This window comes from Emydura macquarii, unplaced genomic scaffold, assembly GCF_026122565.2.
Source record: "Emydura macquarii macquarii isolate MOO-44397 ecotype Brisbane River unplaced genomic scaffold, CSIRO-AGI_Emac_v2 contig_2636, whole genome shotgun sequence".
In the NCBI taxonomy this organism is placed as follows: domain Eukaryota; kingdom Metazoa; phylum Chordata; order Testudines; family Chelidae; genus Emydura; species Emydura macquarii.
In genome coordinates, this window is record NW_027132773.1 from 47,387,443 (window position 1) to 47,404,269 (window position 16,827).

At 43.6% G+C, this 16,827-nt stretch overlaps 1 protein-coding gene across 1 annotated transcript in view; it reads left to right on the forward strand.

Moving 5' to 3' along the window:
* The window catches only part of FRMD4A (FERM domain containing 4A), a 239,649-nt gene that overhangs the window by 150,941 nt on the left and 71,881 nt on the right, over positions 1-16,827 (forward strand). The window contains exons 6-8 of the mRNA XM_067564578.1: positions 117-173; positions 3,234-3,256; positions 14,843-14,926. Coding sequence (XP_067420679.1) covers positions 117-173; positions 3,234-3,256; positions 14,843-14,926 — 164 coding nt within the window. The remainder of the gene's footprint in view (positions 1-116; positions 174-3,233; positions 3,257-14,842; positions 14,927-16,827) is intronic.

The following is a 16,827-nucleotide window of genomic DNA, read 5'->3' on the forward strand; positions in this document are numbered from 1 at the left end:
AGTCGAGCCAGAGGAGAAGGCAAGCACGACACATTTCACCGTGCAGCAATGTGCAGATTCGTCTTAAGGGAGCTGAAATTTAGTGAACTCTCCTTTTTTTTCTCTTTTCTTCCAAGGAACTCATTGAGGTTGACAGCGAGGTGGTGTTTGAATTGGCCGCGTACATCTTACAGGTAGGGGCAGCAACTCTCTCTCGTTCTTTCTTTGTGTGCGATGCATAAATCTGTTGTTCAGGGTTCAGAAATGACAGATAGTCCTAGGGGATTCCATCATGCATACAGGAATAGAGCAGATAGGGTCGTATTTTGCCAAGCTAGGGAAAAAAGCTGGAGCCCTTCAGTGCTGGATTGTAACCCTACAGTTCCAGCTGAGCAAGGGGCATTGGGTAGCCGCACTGCCCCAGGAGACTGACAGGAACCAGCTTGTGACTCTCAGAATCTGGTTCCTGATTCCACCCTGCTCTAATGTGCAAGTGAGCTGCCTGGCACAGATTACTTCCCCATCCATTTCAGCTCCAGTGCAGTGGCTGACACTCTGGGGCTGGAGCCACAGCTCTCCCCTCTCCCATCCCTGCCTAGTCACTCCTTGCACACCCTTGTGAGGAGGGAAATAACAGCCCAGCCGCGTATGGTGTCCTCCTCCTTGGAGATTCCAGCAATACGTGCTGCCCACGCAAGGTGTAAGGGGGATCTTTGCGCCCCATCATTCCCCTGTGCTGGAACGTATGGTGGTTCACAGTTGGACCTAATTTGCATCCATATCTAGGGGTACTTTGCACTTCTATAGCACTGTTCATCTGAGGATCTCAAAGGGCTTTACACACATTCTTCATGAATTAACCCTCACCATATCATCAGGTAACAATCCAGAATACAAGTCAGATCTCCTGACACTCCAGGTAGGCCTGTGCTCCACTATTAGACTATGATTCTTTCTTTTCAAATGAGATGTAAGTTTCCAGATTTGCTGGAAGTTACACCTGCTTACACCAGGATTGAAATTGGGCCCAAGACTTTGCTGGGACCACCTCTTTGTTCAGGAAGAAAGAGGGGATGATGCACAAAATCTCCATAGTGTTTAGCAATGTTTGCGGTTCAGTACAAGTCACCTGACTGGAATGATTCAGAAAGGCAGAGGGTGGGGGTCATTCTTTATGGGCGGTAATTGTCATGGGAGAAGAGCAGAGATAATTGTCAGCTGATCCTTCTTTTTGTGCAGTTTTTAGTCTCTTTCCAGTCAACCATCAGGCTCTGATCCTAACAAATCCACATGGAACAGCCAAGCCATTGCATCAGAATATGTTAATAAATAATAATACATTGCACTTCTCAAGCACTTTTCATGTTAAGGAAGCAATTAGTGCTGGGGCGTTTCATTCTTCATTAAGATGAATTTTAGAGTAATAAAGCAAAAAATAGAGAGAGAAGGAAACAATTAAAAGCACATTACAGCAACTGCATATTGGCCTGCTGGTGAATGTACATCTCAAACAGCAGGCTCATTGTGAGAATCAGTGCTAGGGATAGGAATCCATTGTTTGTCCGTGCATCCTCATGAATAACTTGAGCAATTAGCAACTAGACATGCAAGCCACAGCCAGTGTGCATAGCCCCTGTAGCCCCTGACTGCTGTGATCTGAAGTATTTACCATCACAGACAAACACAGGATATTACACACACTGTGGCAGTAGTTTGAAGTGTGACTTAATGAAATTAAGCAAGACAGATCATACCTTTATATGTAACCAAGTTGTAATTATTACAACCTTTGTGTGTAATATGGTCCAATAGAGAGCAAGAGGGATCATTCAGCTATCTGTTTTGATTCTGCGGCTGCGCTGCAGAGTTAGTTCAAATGATCAGCACCCGGATTAGCCTAGGCCGATCTGAGTAGCCATGCTGCAAAGCTAGACTCAAGTTACTGGGTCCTCACGGATGCTGCACTCACCCTTGTGTGTCGCAAGGACTTCTGAGGGCATATCCCATTGTTCTTTGTACTGCAGTAACCTGAGCAACTCTATGATTTGTTCCTTGTGAATTGTGAGAGAATTTGTGTGTCCTGCACACACAAGGGGAAGTGTGGAAAGGCATTGGAGGACTGTCAGCACTCAAGTGGTTCAGCTTGCGTCCTCACTACAAAGTAAGTGGGATATCAGCCCGAGTGAAAGCAGCACTGGAGCTCTAGCCTGATCACCCAACCAGGCTAATGAGCCTGGATTTAAAGTACTGCTGAACTTGGGTGAGAGGATTTTGTACGTGGACAGGCAGGGAATTATGGGCAACACCCAAGGAAGAGTCCAGGTTAGCTCTGCAGTGAAGACATGCCCATTGTGGAGACTCCGCCATTGGCTAGTTGCAAACTAAATGATTGCAATGCTGTCTACACTATAAATTTTACCATATAAAAGCAAAGTGTGTAACTCTCAGTAAACGTTGATTTTCTAATGGCGACCACTGTATATATTGGGAATGTGACACAACCACTTTGGAGGATGCTTCAAATGCCAAAATGTGGCTACAAGAGTCCAGCAGATACCAAATTCTGATACCGATGCCATCACTGGAGTGGAGCGCATCCCACAACAGTGTAGGATTGGGCTGTGATGGTGATAGATAGATCACAATGCTTTCATTGATGTAACATCTAAAATATATATTCAGTGTTTCCCTAAGTACTTTCCTAGCTAGGAAGGACAGAAATTTAAGAAAAACACTGTAACGAACAGAAAACAGAATGGGAAATTTAGATACGCAGAATGTAATTACTCAGATCAGAAACTGATCCAAGCAGTGGGGTTAATACTTGCAAAAGGTGTCATGGGGTTTTCAGCGATCACAAGTCATGTGGATTTTGGAGATGTTCTAGCAATGTTGCCCCCTAACTATACAGAGGTATTGATTCTGTACTAAGAACACACTTACTAATTCACCACCACTACTTCCTACAGCACCTCCCATAGGTATCTACTAGCACTGCAGAGAGTCGTCGGCCTGAGTACTGGCTATGCCTAAGCTGATTTGGTGTGTAAGATCTATTCAGATCACAGGGCAAAGTGGTATGGCAATCCCAACTTAGTTTAAAGGGTTGGTACTAACAATACCATTGGAATCAGTTAAATAAGAAAACTATTGTTAACTGAGCTTTTTAAGTGACAAATCTAGAAATGTGTCTTTTCTGAATTAAATGTTTCTATTTGAGTGACAAATGTTGGGTTTTTTCCATCTTTTTACAGGAAGCGAAAGGAGATTTTGCAAGGTGAGTTTGTTGAAAGTTCTCTCAATGCCATTATTTGTTCTGAAAGTGAAATTCATTAGATCTGATGGAGGAGTAAAGTGACTCAGTTTGCAACTTCCTCACAATGGGGAACTCTTCATAGTGTTGCTAGCCTAAACATCATATTTCCTGCAATAACTTATACTCAAAATGCAGCCCTTGCCCATACCACATATTGAAAACAGCATTGTTTGTGATTACATTGTTTGTGAATTTCTTGATGTGCTCCTGCAGTTCAGGAAACAGGGTAGCCTGCAGAAGGAAATTACTGAGGAAATGACAACCCTACAATCATTGTTGTTATATCACATGTCCAGCAAGACATGATGTTAAAATTCTCTCACTAACTAGTATTTCTGCTTGAGCTTAGTCTAAATTTTCAACAGTGACCTCTGAATTTGGGGACTTCAGAGTTTGAGCTTGATTTTCAGAAGTGCTGAAAAATTCACCTCTGGCTGGGGTTAGATGGCTCAAAGGATTGTTAATTAAATGTAGAGCATCTGAGTTACCAGCACAGATCAGGTCCACGTCAGTAATGACCAAAAGTCATTATCATCTGATGGTTGTTTGAAGCCCTAAATAAAATCTGTGGATGCTCTCACTCTGATATCTAGCAGACCTATGTCCATGTTACAAAAACAAAATAATCCCCACCGTATATTATACTATATTGCTCTCAGCCGGACTGCAACTGCGGAACCACCAGTATCCTTGCAGATGATGTCAGAAGGAAAGCCAGCAAAAGATGGGCAGGGAAGCAAAGCTAGAGAAGGTCCCTCCAGTCAAGGTTGCTGTGCATTGGTAGAATGGTCCTGGGAAGCTCACAATGCTGCTGGGTATAAATAGAAGATTGTGACTAAACAGAGCACAAGATAAACGAGACTTCGTTCTCCAGATCTGGTAGGGCAGGATCTTTAACCAGCACTAAAAATCACTTAATTTTTTTAAAAACTGGAAAGATGGAATGTGCTTGCAAACATTGTAACCTCGCCCTGCAAAAGTCAGGAATGTGAGATGACACTCAACAAAAGGGAACTCTGAATCTGCCCTGTCATTTTTCAGAGTCCTAGTCAGCTTGCGAAATCCTGACATGTTTGTGACAAGGAGACACAAGCCTGATCGTGCTTTATTGCTCAATTCCAACCATTTTAGAGCAGCATGGTTATCAGCAGTGCCATTTAGTTAGGTGGCTTGGGGAGATATTCAGCTATTTTATCATGCAGGCTGCTTTAGAACACAATATCAAGTGAGGGAAGGTTTCCCGGTTCAACCAAATCCCATGATAACCACATCTTCCATAGCACACACAGGGTTATGAACAGCAGAGTATCCTGTACATAAAAAGCATGCACAGGCTGGACTTGAATGAGGTTAAGGATGGAGCAGACTGGGGGAGGTGACTCAGGGGATTAGATATAGAACCTTTCATCTTTAGGCATCTGATTCCAGTTCAGAGTAGAGCTAGAAGTAGCAGTGGAAAGTTTCCACCAACTGAAGGCTGTTTATTGCCCTGCGTCAAACGAGATGGTCAGGGTTTGACATCACAGAAAACTCCACCACAGATGGGGCGAATGACCCTCCACATCAGGGTGAAGGTAGTACCTACCTTTTATATAGAGCTTTTCTTCGGTAGATCTCAAAGCACTTTAAAAAAAGGTCTCAGGACCCCGTTTTACAAAAAGGGAAGCTGAAGCACAAAATGGGGCACTGTCCTGCCCTGGGTCACCCAGCAGGCAGGAATAGAACCCAGGTCGTCAGAGGCCTGGTTTAGTACATAATCCAGTTGGCTACACTGCTGTGAGATACAGGTATTGTGCAGCCAGCTAGTTTTGATAGTGAACGAAAGTCTTCATTGCTTGGTGGTCTCTGTGAGTTTGATGGTCTCAGTCCAGTGTCTCAGCCCCAATATTACAACTGGCACCCTGTTAGCAGGGTCATGCTACAGAGGCCAAGATACGAATGGGTCTTAGAGACTGACCTGCATGCCCTGAAAGCTAGGTTTGAAGCATGTTGTTTAGAGCAGGGTAGGAGAAGCTTGTACTGCTTTATGCCTTTTCTCCAGGGACGTCAATCCAGCACTTTTCATGCGCATTTCACATTCACTAAAGAGGGTTTACTTATTGGGTGAAATCCTGATCCTTCTGAAGTCAATGAGAGTTTTGTCATTGACTTCACTGGGGCCAGGATTTCACCCACTGAGATTTGTGCTTACGGGTTTCACTAACTAACATAGCAATTGTATGAACTTGAAGTCTTAGGGATAAATTCAGCCAGATGCAAGCCAGGGTAGCTTTGTTTGAAGACAACAGCAGTTGTACCTATGTATGCCAGAGCTGAAGATGATGCCTATTGTTACACCTCCGCGTTTGAGGTTAATCATCACTGAAATGATGTTACTAATAGAATTTGCTATTTATTGTCTGATATGGAGAAGCTTTCCAGTTACAGAGAGTCTTTGCTACTGAGATTTAAAGATTATATGTTGTAAATGACAGCATTCATTTTATGAAGGCTGTACTATTGAATTCTCGCTTGATTCTTCTGCTTTCTGCAGAAACAAAGCTATCTAAGAGGTGCATGTTTAGAATGAAAACGGAAAATTTCAGCAAACTTATTGACTGAAAGCAGTGTCAGATTTACATTGGCCCCAATCCAGCAAAGCACTTAAGCAGGTGCTTAACTTTAAGGGAGGGAGAATTCCCACTAAAGCATTTGTTGCACAATTCCTGCTTGTGGGGACTGGCGTTGTGTGATATCTAACCCTATAATGTTGTGATCTTTACATCACAGCTTGGCATCAGCACAGTGCAATGCAGGCATGATGACATCAAAACATCATCACATTGAGAGCTGATGTCACACGGTGATGAGGCTTCATGAGTTCTGAAAGTGATTTGGGAATGTGCAAACCCTCCTGTAAATCAGAGACGACCTCACAAAATCCAGGTGGCAACTTTCTGCCATTCTAACCATAGCCAAAATAAAGTGCATCAGTAACCTTGGGATGGAAACCCACGGTGTTGGAGAGACAGGAAAAAAACCAGTCTAAGGCCCAGTCATCAATCTGCTCCAATTCTTTAGATTCCTAGCAGAGTTCTACAGTATTTATCAAGCGCCCTAGAGTCAATAGAAACATTATTTTGTAATTTTCCTGAATATTCTTTCAGATGGAGTGTTCCCTTCTACTGCAGATTGGGTTTCAAGACTTTTCTAACAAATTCACATGGCTTTTGGCAGAACGGCAGAGGATGTACTACTCAGCTGGCTTTAAAAAAAAAAAAAAAGAAAAAAACCTACAGCCCTTTGAATGTTTTGAATTGATTTTTCACCTTTGTTTTGGAGGGGTAATCAAAGGATTTGATTGTTTGGACTGAAAAATGATATGTTTAGGCTAGATTTCTAAAGGTGCCTATGGGAATTAGGTGCCCAAATCCTATTGACAAATCCTAATGAACACTTCGCACTTGATCCTGTACTTTTTGAAGTCAGTGGCAAAAAGCCTGTTGATTTCAGGCCTTGAATTCTCTTAGGCCCAGTCTACACTACAGCTTACGTCAACCTGACTCTGTCAGTCTCTACACTACAGTGAGGTTCCAACCGATGAAAGCCACCCACTGCATCAACTTAATAACTCCACTTCCACGAGAGGCATAGCGCTTAGGTCAATATAGTTAGGGCGACACAGTGTCCATGTAGATGCTGCGTTACTTACAGTGTCTGTTGGCTGTCAGCCCTCAGTGGGACTGACAGCTGAAGCCCCCACTCCCCCCATGCCAGCACTGATAGCCCAAGCTGTCAGCCGGGTGCCAGGCTCACAGCAAGTGCTCCCCCCTCCCTGCCCCGGGGCTCACATTTCCTCTGGGGCTCCAGCAATGAGCCTGGAGAGACAAAATGTGAAATAACAACAGCCATGAAACTGACAAGAATGTCAATTTCACTGCTGGTAGGCTCCCTGCTGTGAAATTGAGCCCCAGGAGGGGGACTCCAGCTGTGATTGCCCTGAGGCTGTCAGTGCCCCATGTTCTGGCTGTCCGCGTCCCACAATGCCCCACTTCAACCCGTGAAGACACACACCACTGGCAGAAGGAGGGTAGTGTGCACTCGAACAGCTCATTTAATTGCTGTGGTGGCTGTAGGTCGACCTAAGGTAGGTAGTCATTTTGTAGTGTAGACAAGCCCGTAGACTCCTTTGATAAACCCAGTCCTAAGTCCTACAGACTGCCTCCCTCCCAGCACCTCTGTGTAAGACACTGGGAAATGCTGGGGAAGTTCCAGAAAAATGAAGAAAGCTAATGCTGTGCCAATATTTTAAAAGAGTAAATGGGTTCACCTGGGTAATTATAGGCCTGTTTGTCTAACATTGATTCCAGGCAAAATAATGGAGCAGATGGTATGGGACTCGATTAATAAAGAATTAAAGGAGGGTGATATAATTAATGCCAATCTACATGAGTTTATGAAAAATAGATCTTGTCAAACTAATCTGATATCTTTTTCCATGAGTTACAAATTTAGTTGATAAAGGTAAAAGTGTTGATGTAATAGACTTCTGCTGCATTTGGAGTATTGTGTACAGTTTTGGGCTCCCCACTACAAAAAGGATGTGGACAAGTTGGAAAGAGTCCAGCGGAGGGCAACAAAAATGGTTAGGGGGCTGGAGCACAAGACTAATGAGGAAAGGCTGAGGGAACTAGGCCTGTTTAGTCTGCAGAAGAGAAGAATGAGGGGGGATTTGATAGCAGCCTTTAACTACCTGAAAGGGGGTTCCATCGAGGATGGAGCTAGGTTGTTCTCAATGATAGTAAATGACAGAACAAGGAGCAATGGTCTCAAGTTGCAGTGGGGGAGGTCTAGGTTGGATATTAGGAAAAAGTTTTTCACTAGGAGGGTAGTGAAGCACTGGAATGGGTTACCTAGGGAGGTGGTGGAATCTCCATCTTTAGAGGTTTTTAAGCTGCAGCTTGACAAAGCCCTGGCTGGGATGATTTAGCTGAGGTTAGTCCTGCTTTGAGCAGGGAGTTGGACTAGATGACCTCCTGAGGTCCCTTCCAAATGTATTATTCTATGATTCTATGATAGGTCTCAAAATGTGACTGTAAATGGGGAATCATCATTGGACAGGTATGTTTCTAGAGGAGTTCCACGGGGATCAGTTCTTGGCCCTACACTATTTTAACGTTTTTATGACCTGGAAGAAAACATAAATTCATCTCTGATATTTTCAGATGACACAAAAATTGGGGGAGTGGTAAATAATGAAGAAGATAGATCAGTGATAGAAGAGTGATCTGGATTGGTTGGTAAATTGGTTGCAAGGAAACAATATGCATTTTAAGATGGCAAAATGTAATTGTATTCATCTGGGAACAAAGAACATGGGCCATATTTACATGTACACTTTTAACTATAAGGATAATTAACCACTGGAACAATTTACCAAGGGTCGTCATGAATTCTCCATCACTGGATATTTTTAAATCAAATTTGGATGTTTTTCTAAAAGACATGCTCTAGAAATTATTTTGGGGATATTCTGTGGCCTGTATTATACAAGAAGTCAGACTAGATGATCACAATGGTCCCTTCTAGTCTGGGAATCTATGAATTCATTGATACTTCATCTGAAACATTCTGCACTCCTGTGAATCACTTTCTCTGGGAGAGCAGAGCTGCAGAGCATATTGCTAGTGCTGGAACACTCCCCCTAATTTAATCTGACCTGATTCGGGGCCTGATCCAGTGCCCACTGAAGTCAATGGGAAAGCTCAGGTTGCCTTTGGTTTAATGGAGGATTAGGATCATAGATCTTAAATAACAATGCAAGAAAGCCAGCAGTCCCTCACACAGAGCATTTGTCTCCCAGCCTGATAAAAAAACAAAGTTAAAAAAAACCCAGCCTTTTTTAAACAGCTCCTGAAACAGTCCATCTTTGTTAGCCCTTCTGAGTCAGGAAACATGATGCATTGGGAGTAGACTATCGGAATATCCCCTTGCAAAACATTGAATAGTAACAACAGGAAAGGAAGGCAGGGGGCTAATTTGCTGCAAAATGACATTTTAAAATAATATAAAATGCTTGTGCATATTGTAATCTTGAAAACAGTTGTATGCTTAATTTATATCCTATGTAATGAAACAGCATTTAAGCAATGAGGTTAGTTTAAGAATTACAAGAGCCCACATGCAGCCATTCCTATTGCACCATAACGATGGTGGTCATAAAACCTGGCTTGCTCTTGTAATAGTACCTTTTGTGCAAGGGTCTCAGAGCACATTTCTTTCCTTTTATTCAATGTAGTTAATTATTAGGCTGATAAGAATAGGGAGATTTAGCCTGCAGTTTCTTTTGTAATTGATCATTGATATTACATGCTGCAGAAAGTTTCTGGATTTGCTGAGAGCAGATGCAACATGTAACCTTGCTTAAAATTAATTGCAGTAGTAGCAGTACTTAACATGTTTCGTTTGCAGAGCAACTTGCAAACATTTAACTTTTACAAAGCCATCGTGAAGTAGATATTGTTATTTTTGATGTGCTAATGGGGAGGTTGAAGCAGAGGGATTAATTGACTTGCCCAAGGAGGGAGTCAGTATCAGAACCAAGATTAGAGCGCCAGAGTTCCTGGCACCAAACCTGTGCTTATACCAGTCAGCCATACCATAGCCTTTTTCACTCACCCCCACTTTAAAATGGCTTCACTGACCTACAGATAGACATTTTATAATCTATGTTCTTATTGTTATTCAGTCTTTTTCTTAATATAATTATAGTTAATCATCATAACTAGGGAACCAAATTGCTTGCGGGACTCGGTAATTATATGTAAAGCAGCCTTTCACCTGTAAATCTCCATTTCAAATCCACCCTCAGTCAGTTATTAGTCGTGATGACTGTTTGGGATTCTCATTTTATTTCTCATGAGACCAGTGTCCTCACAATAAAAACCACCAGCATGGCAGTCTCAGCAGAAACCTTAGGGATTGAATGGGCCATGGAATCTGAACTACTGTCTCAGGCCATGAGGTGGTCCTTTGAGGTACACTTGGGTGTATACACAGGGTGGTGTGAGGGTGCTGGAACTGCCTCTGGTAGTGATGGACCCATTCTGTGGAACAGGAACACTCTGCCACCCATGGTAACACTTACATTTAAACCACACTATCTTGATACTGTCCACAAAGGCCAGCCGCATCCAACCCCACTATGAATGACTTTTCCTTTTCCTTTGATCCTAAGAAGACTTTTTGCCATGGCGCAATTGTACCCTTCACCAAAGGAAGAACCAGAGTTCACAGGAATTATTAGTTCATCCTTTCGCAGGCTGGCATTACCAGTTCTGGGATTTCTCCAAGGACAGTTGGTCACCGTTAGACTTATCTATTTGACAACTTTCTGGTTTGGGGCTTGGAAAGCCCCATTTTGGAAATCATTTCCCTTTGTTTCCCAGAAGTGTTTTGGAAACTTTTCAGACTTCCCTTTATTGATGGCAGAATTTAGACAAATTTATTTTATGGAAACTACCTGAGCAGAGGTATAATGTGGAGCTGGCTGCTTCTTGGAGAAATGACATTTTCAAGCCTTTCACAATGTCAAAAATGTTGGTAAGGGTCAAGTGTGCAGTTGCTGTAGAGGAGACAGACCTGTCTGAGCAAATACAATTAATTATGTAAATGGTAAGATGATATCTGGGTTGTCTCTTTTGTTGCCACAGAGCATAGAGGTCAGATCAGCAGATAAGACTGAATGCCGCAACATCTCATTCAAACTCGTGGAGATATGTGTGTCCTGTAGAAGTAAAAAACCGGAATGATTTTTGAACATTTGCTCTTAAGAAGGATTGACAATTGAATGACAAGTGTACAAGACAGTGGTAGCCCTTAAAATGTCAGCATTTGCAAAAAGTCATCTGTCATTAGTATCTGAGATATTGCAGTTTTTCTGTATGCTTAGAATAGAAAATAGTTTAGTATATACATTGGCAAATGTTGATATTTTAGCCACTGTACATTCATATTCTAGGATTTACTAGTTTGAACTGGTTTTGTGCCCTAGCAATTTCTTGGCCGGTACTTTCCAGCATATCTTTGTCCAGATGAGAAACTAGAACCCATTTTGCAAGGAACTGCATGCTCTCCATAGGGATTTCTCAAGTAGAGTTTGTGATCCTGTTTTAACTCAAGTTAATTGATTGCCAGTTAGCTAATTCGATTGTAAGTGCTAGTCTAGACACTCCACAAATGTTTGCTCTAGGACACACAAATTTGTGGTTCACCCACTGGCTCAGCCCAGAGATGACCCATGCCTGCCAATAGTGGCGGGAGGGAGGGCAGAGTGAAAGCAGCTGGCTTCAGCAGTGTTATTGAGCGTGCTGAGTCTGCGTGAGCATGCTCAGTACAAGCCAAGCCGCAAATCAGGGAGGAGAGGGACGTGACCTCACATGCCCCCAATGTGTCACCTGTGGCTCAGCCTAGCAATTAACATGAGTTAAAACACAACCACAAACTCTAGTCAAGAGATGTTACCCAACTAACAAATATTACAGGATCTTATTAGGGGATAAGGCAACAAGCCGCATTTATTGTGAACACAGAAACTTCTGTAGATAGTATCAAAGAAAAGAAAAGTATCAACACTGTAATAACATTAATATTGTGCTCTACTTAGTGAAATAGCATTAATAATAATGTAAACACTAGGAAAACAATATTAACATTATATCAGTACTACAAATTACAGAGACATGTTTCAATTGATGCTTTCATTCACATTCACACACACTGACAGGCACACACAGATAGAGGCAGACAAACATACATAGGGATCTTCCAGATGTCATAGTTACCAGCTTCTTGGTGCTCATGATAGTCACTGGTCAGGTGACTAGAGCATGAGGATGAGGAGCAAGGTTCTGCCGATGCGCATCGGTACTCCTGACTGATGTGATGTTGTAGACCCGAACCTCCAGCCTTCATCTTCTTGTCCCATTTTATAGGGAAAGGACCCCATGTAAGTCTATGGGTTTTGCATTGTTATGCTGCAACTGCATTCTTGGTGTGATCCTCAATCACCCACATTGTTGCAAGCCTGATCAGATTTTGTCCTTTGAAATGTGCTGGCTCCAAAGTTATCAGGGTGGGTTCCTCTTCGGCCATTTGATCATCTTTGCTTCTTTCTTCTTCCCTCAAGCGTTTTAGGTGAGGCTGGTGTTTTCTTCATGTCTGTTTCGATATCCCTTACTCAGACCAATTGTTCAATCACTCTTTTTGTCTACACCCAACTCAATTGCTCAGCCATTCACACTTCAATCACTCAGGGCCAACTCCTAGCTGAAGAACTTACATATTATTTTTAGAGCAAACCTTATTTCATTTTTGACAGTGTCTTTCACAATTAGATAGATACATTACATTGCACAGTGTGGCTTTTGTACTTAGAATAGGATTTTTACAAATATATTGGAAGCAGGTAAAATTAACAGATAAACTGGCCAGTGGACATAGTACAGACATTTACAAACAATCTTAAAATTATACAAAGTACAGACAGACTTGAATTAACATTTAAAAGGGTAGAACAGCAAGAGTCAGTTTGAGGTTTTAGCTTTTGATTCAGACTGATGGGCCTTTTGGTAGGAAGGGGGGTGTTTGTGGCTCTGTTCTTACATATATTTCAAAAACAAGATTTTGGCCAACAGAGATACCCATCTAGGTTCTTAGGCAGTGCCCATCGCTGTGGTATGAGAGTGGAGAAATGCTGTAGGAAAATGCTTGCCAACAAGCATGTCTGCAGTAGTGTCAGACTGTCAGTTGCATCACAATCTCTTCTTTCACTGGAGATAGTTCATTAGCAAATCACTTCACCTGTGATGGTCACCAGTAAGCCCCAGAATGAGGTTTCTTGCCTGTTCTGAATGGATTCTAAATATTCCCATAGTTTTTTCCTTACTAACTGATCACAAATTGTCACTGTATATTAATTCAGCGCCTTTCTTCTAGCCAATTCTGATCTCATTTACACTGGCTTTACACCAGTGTGACTTAAATAGACTCCAGACTTACACCTGTGTGAAGGAAAATAAGATCCCTAGTTATTACTCAAGGGGAGGTCTCTTGGTACCTCACCAGCAGTTAGTGTCCTAGCGATTGTTCTTTTTCCCCCCTCTGTGTCACGGTGTGAGCCTAGCCCATCTTCACTGGGTTTGAAAGTCATCAATAAAATGACTATGATTTAGCTGATGTGAAATGACCTTCCATGAAATGTGGTTTCAGTCCATATCTCAATGGAGAAACATTCACAGAATAACTCAGCAATGAGGCCAAAGACTCAGTGAGCCACGGGGCATGAATGACATTGCCCGCATTGTTGTTGCCTGTTTTTCACCTGTCCTCCAAGCTGACAGCTTTGGAGACCTGCACTGTTTCTCTCCAAGACTGTCAGCCCAACTCCTTTCAACAGCACTACAATTAACTTCAAAGAAAAGTCCAGACTGGGAAGAACTTGCTATGCGCAAGTGTCCGTGTATTATATGTTCCCATGAGCGTCAAGAACCAACGGCAGAAGGGGGAGCAACTTTAGATAATGATGCAGAAAATGATATTTTGGGGAAGAGGATATAGCAAACTCGCATTTTATTGAGGAAGGAAAAACTGCTGTTAAGAGGGAAGTCGGCAAGCGTATTAAATCTGGCGTTTCACTTCACACAGACTGTCTGTACTTATATTGCCTCTATTACCATTGTGCGTGAGTGTCTTTTACATATAAAAATAGAAATAAAAATAACAAGTATTCTCTCTCTCTTTCCTTCCCAGCCTGTCGGAGAAGCGGAAGCAGGCTGATTAGTTTATAGAATGTTTTTAACGTTCTTTATTTACTGGGGGGGACGTGGGGCGTTTGCTGTATGTCTGTAAAAGTCAGTTCCACAGTTTAGCTCCAGCTCTTGCAAGCATTTCATCGTGCATGCTCGCCCACCTCCCCCTATTGGTCAGCAGTTTCATTGTTCCAGTGGGACATCGCCAACACAGGAGGTCATGGAAAGGGAGCCAATCTCTCAGGTGGCTGGGTCCAGTCCCAGGCAGGGTTTTGAATAATAGGACGTAGGCCTCAAATTGGCCCCTGCTCAGTGAGGCACCAGCGCAAAGGGCCGATCACCGTGGTGATGTGCCGACAAGCAACCTGCGTTGCTTTGACGACAAAAAGGCCACGTTTGGCACCAGACTGGACTTGTTTAAACAAATGTGCCTTGGGCAGCCATTGCTTTCCCCTGCTCCTCTCTGCATACGAATTTACCACAGGGCTGCTCAGCGAATCTGGGCCATTGCGGGGTGTTTATATTCTGAGGCGATGATACGAAATGAATAAATGTAGCCAGCTGAGAGCCCTGCTCTGAGTGTGGTACTGGAGGAAAACATTTCGACGCTGCCTTTAAAAGAAAGAAAGGAGACCCCAGTGCGTTTCGTTAAGAAGGAACAGATGCAGAGCCATAGCGGCCAGCCAGCTGGGTCGGGTCGTATCAAATATTGCCGTGGTTTTCTTGTAGCCTGACCCCTCTTTTGAACTCTCTCTTTCAGCAATGAAATTGTAAAGACCGACTTGAAGAAGCTTCCAGCCCTTCCAACGCAAGCCCTGAAGGAGCACCCCTCCCTCGCTTACTGGTAACCTATGAATCCATCTAGAAGCTTTTAATCGTCTCATCCATTGTGAGGCAGCCCAGTCTAGCAACCGGTGAACAGGTCTGAAATCCAGGAACACCTGAGTTCCTGGCTCTGACACTGATTTGCTGTATGATCTTGGGCAAGTCATGTTAACCGCTCTGTGCCTCGGTTTCCCCCATCTATCAGATAGATACGATAATACTCCCCATCCCCAAGGAGAGGCTTGAGATCCAAATGCTGCTTGCCTTACTCATGCAAATAGGTCCCCTGGAAGTCAGTGGGCCTGATTCTCCACTTGTACCTTATGCAGCCATTTGCCCCGTGCAATGTGGATGTAGAGTGCTCCCCATTTGGAATGGTGGCATCTTATACCCACCTTACACTCTTTTTGCATGGACATGAATGGCTTATACAGGCTGCAAAACGGTGGAGAATGGGGCCCTGTGGGCCTGCATTCTGGAGAGGGTGAGCCGGATTGGGCCCCTAATCAGGAAGGAGTCGTTGGGCCTGATCCTGCAAGTCCTATCTGCATGGAATACCCAATGCCAAAGGGTCTGAGTCTCCTGTATTCGCAGGGGCTGTCCACGTGTGGAAGGTCTGCTTTCAGATCCAGCACCCGTCCAGCACTTGGAACGTATTAAGCACTATGTAGATGTTAAGTACTGTGTTATATTTTCCTCCTCCTGTGTTACTGCATTGAAAAAAAAATCTGTTGGCATGTCAGAGTAGACACAGCATCTCCTTTACATCAGCCCCTGCCCCCATAGCTTCTTTGTCTCCCCCTCCCAGCCTTTTCAGCAGTGCCGATAGGAATTAGTTTGAGGAAAGGCCGTTTAATCACGGGGAGATGCATGATTTGCTTTTCTGTTTGTGATTCTTTCATGTTTGTCTTTAAAGAATTAGCCCCCCACCCAGCCTGGCAGTGGAAGGGAAGTTCTCTTATCTGCTTCTCCTTTAGTTTCTGCAGCCTGGTCATTTGATGACAGCAGGGAATATGGTTTTCATTTTCTGATTTGTGATTTTTCCCCCCTGGGAGATAAGTCCGTTTCTCTTAGCAGGGAATTAGCTGTCACTGGTGCACAGCTGCAGAACAGCTAATATGCAAAGCTGCTAAACACTTTCTGAGCTCATTGGAAGAGGTTTGAAGAGTCCCAGACGGTAGTTCAGAATCGTAGGCTGTGGCACATCTCCAGTATTTCTGTCTCTCTGACCCATCACACTGAACCTCTTTGAAAACCTGAAAAATTTAGCCAAAAGTGTCCACCGGCCACTGCTTCTTTCACGTGCTGGCTGGGCTGATGTGTGAGGGGGGGGGGGCGAGCTGAGGTGCCTACTGTCTCCTTCGGGCAAGAGTTTGGTCTCCTCTTCAAGGTGATGCCTGCCCAACACACACACACGTTCTTTGTGGGTCTCTTTCCTTTTCCAGAGGAAACTAGATGGCTCATTCACCACTCTAGAGTCTATTCTCATCATCTCCAAGGCTGATCATCGGCCCTAAATCCACCAACACAAAGCCCTGGGTCCCAGCTTTCCCCAGTCCATTGGATTCTAGCCCAGCCATGGATTTTGTCTTTTCCCACATGCACACTCTGTGTTCAGCCAGCCACTGAGCTCTGGATCTTGCCAAACTCCTGGCTGGATCAGTGCAAGAGCAGAGACTCTAGCAACAAAGGCCTGGTGACCTATTTCCTCCTATGCACACTCCCTTGGTCTGGAACTTAGACCAGTCACATTGGTCGAGCCAGAGAATCTGTTTAAAATACTCTGATTTACAGCTATTCACAAAGACTAACCCTTCCTCATAGCTGTATGTAAGTCAGGGGTTCCCTTTCAAAGTGGCCTGCCGCTCCCCTCCCACTGGCTGCAGAAGGGAGCCACTGGCTAAAGACCCAGGCAGAGCA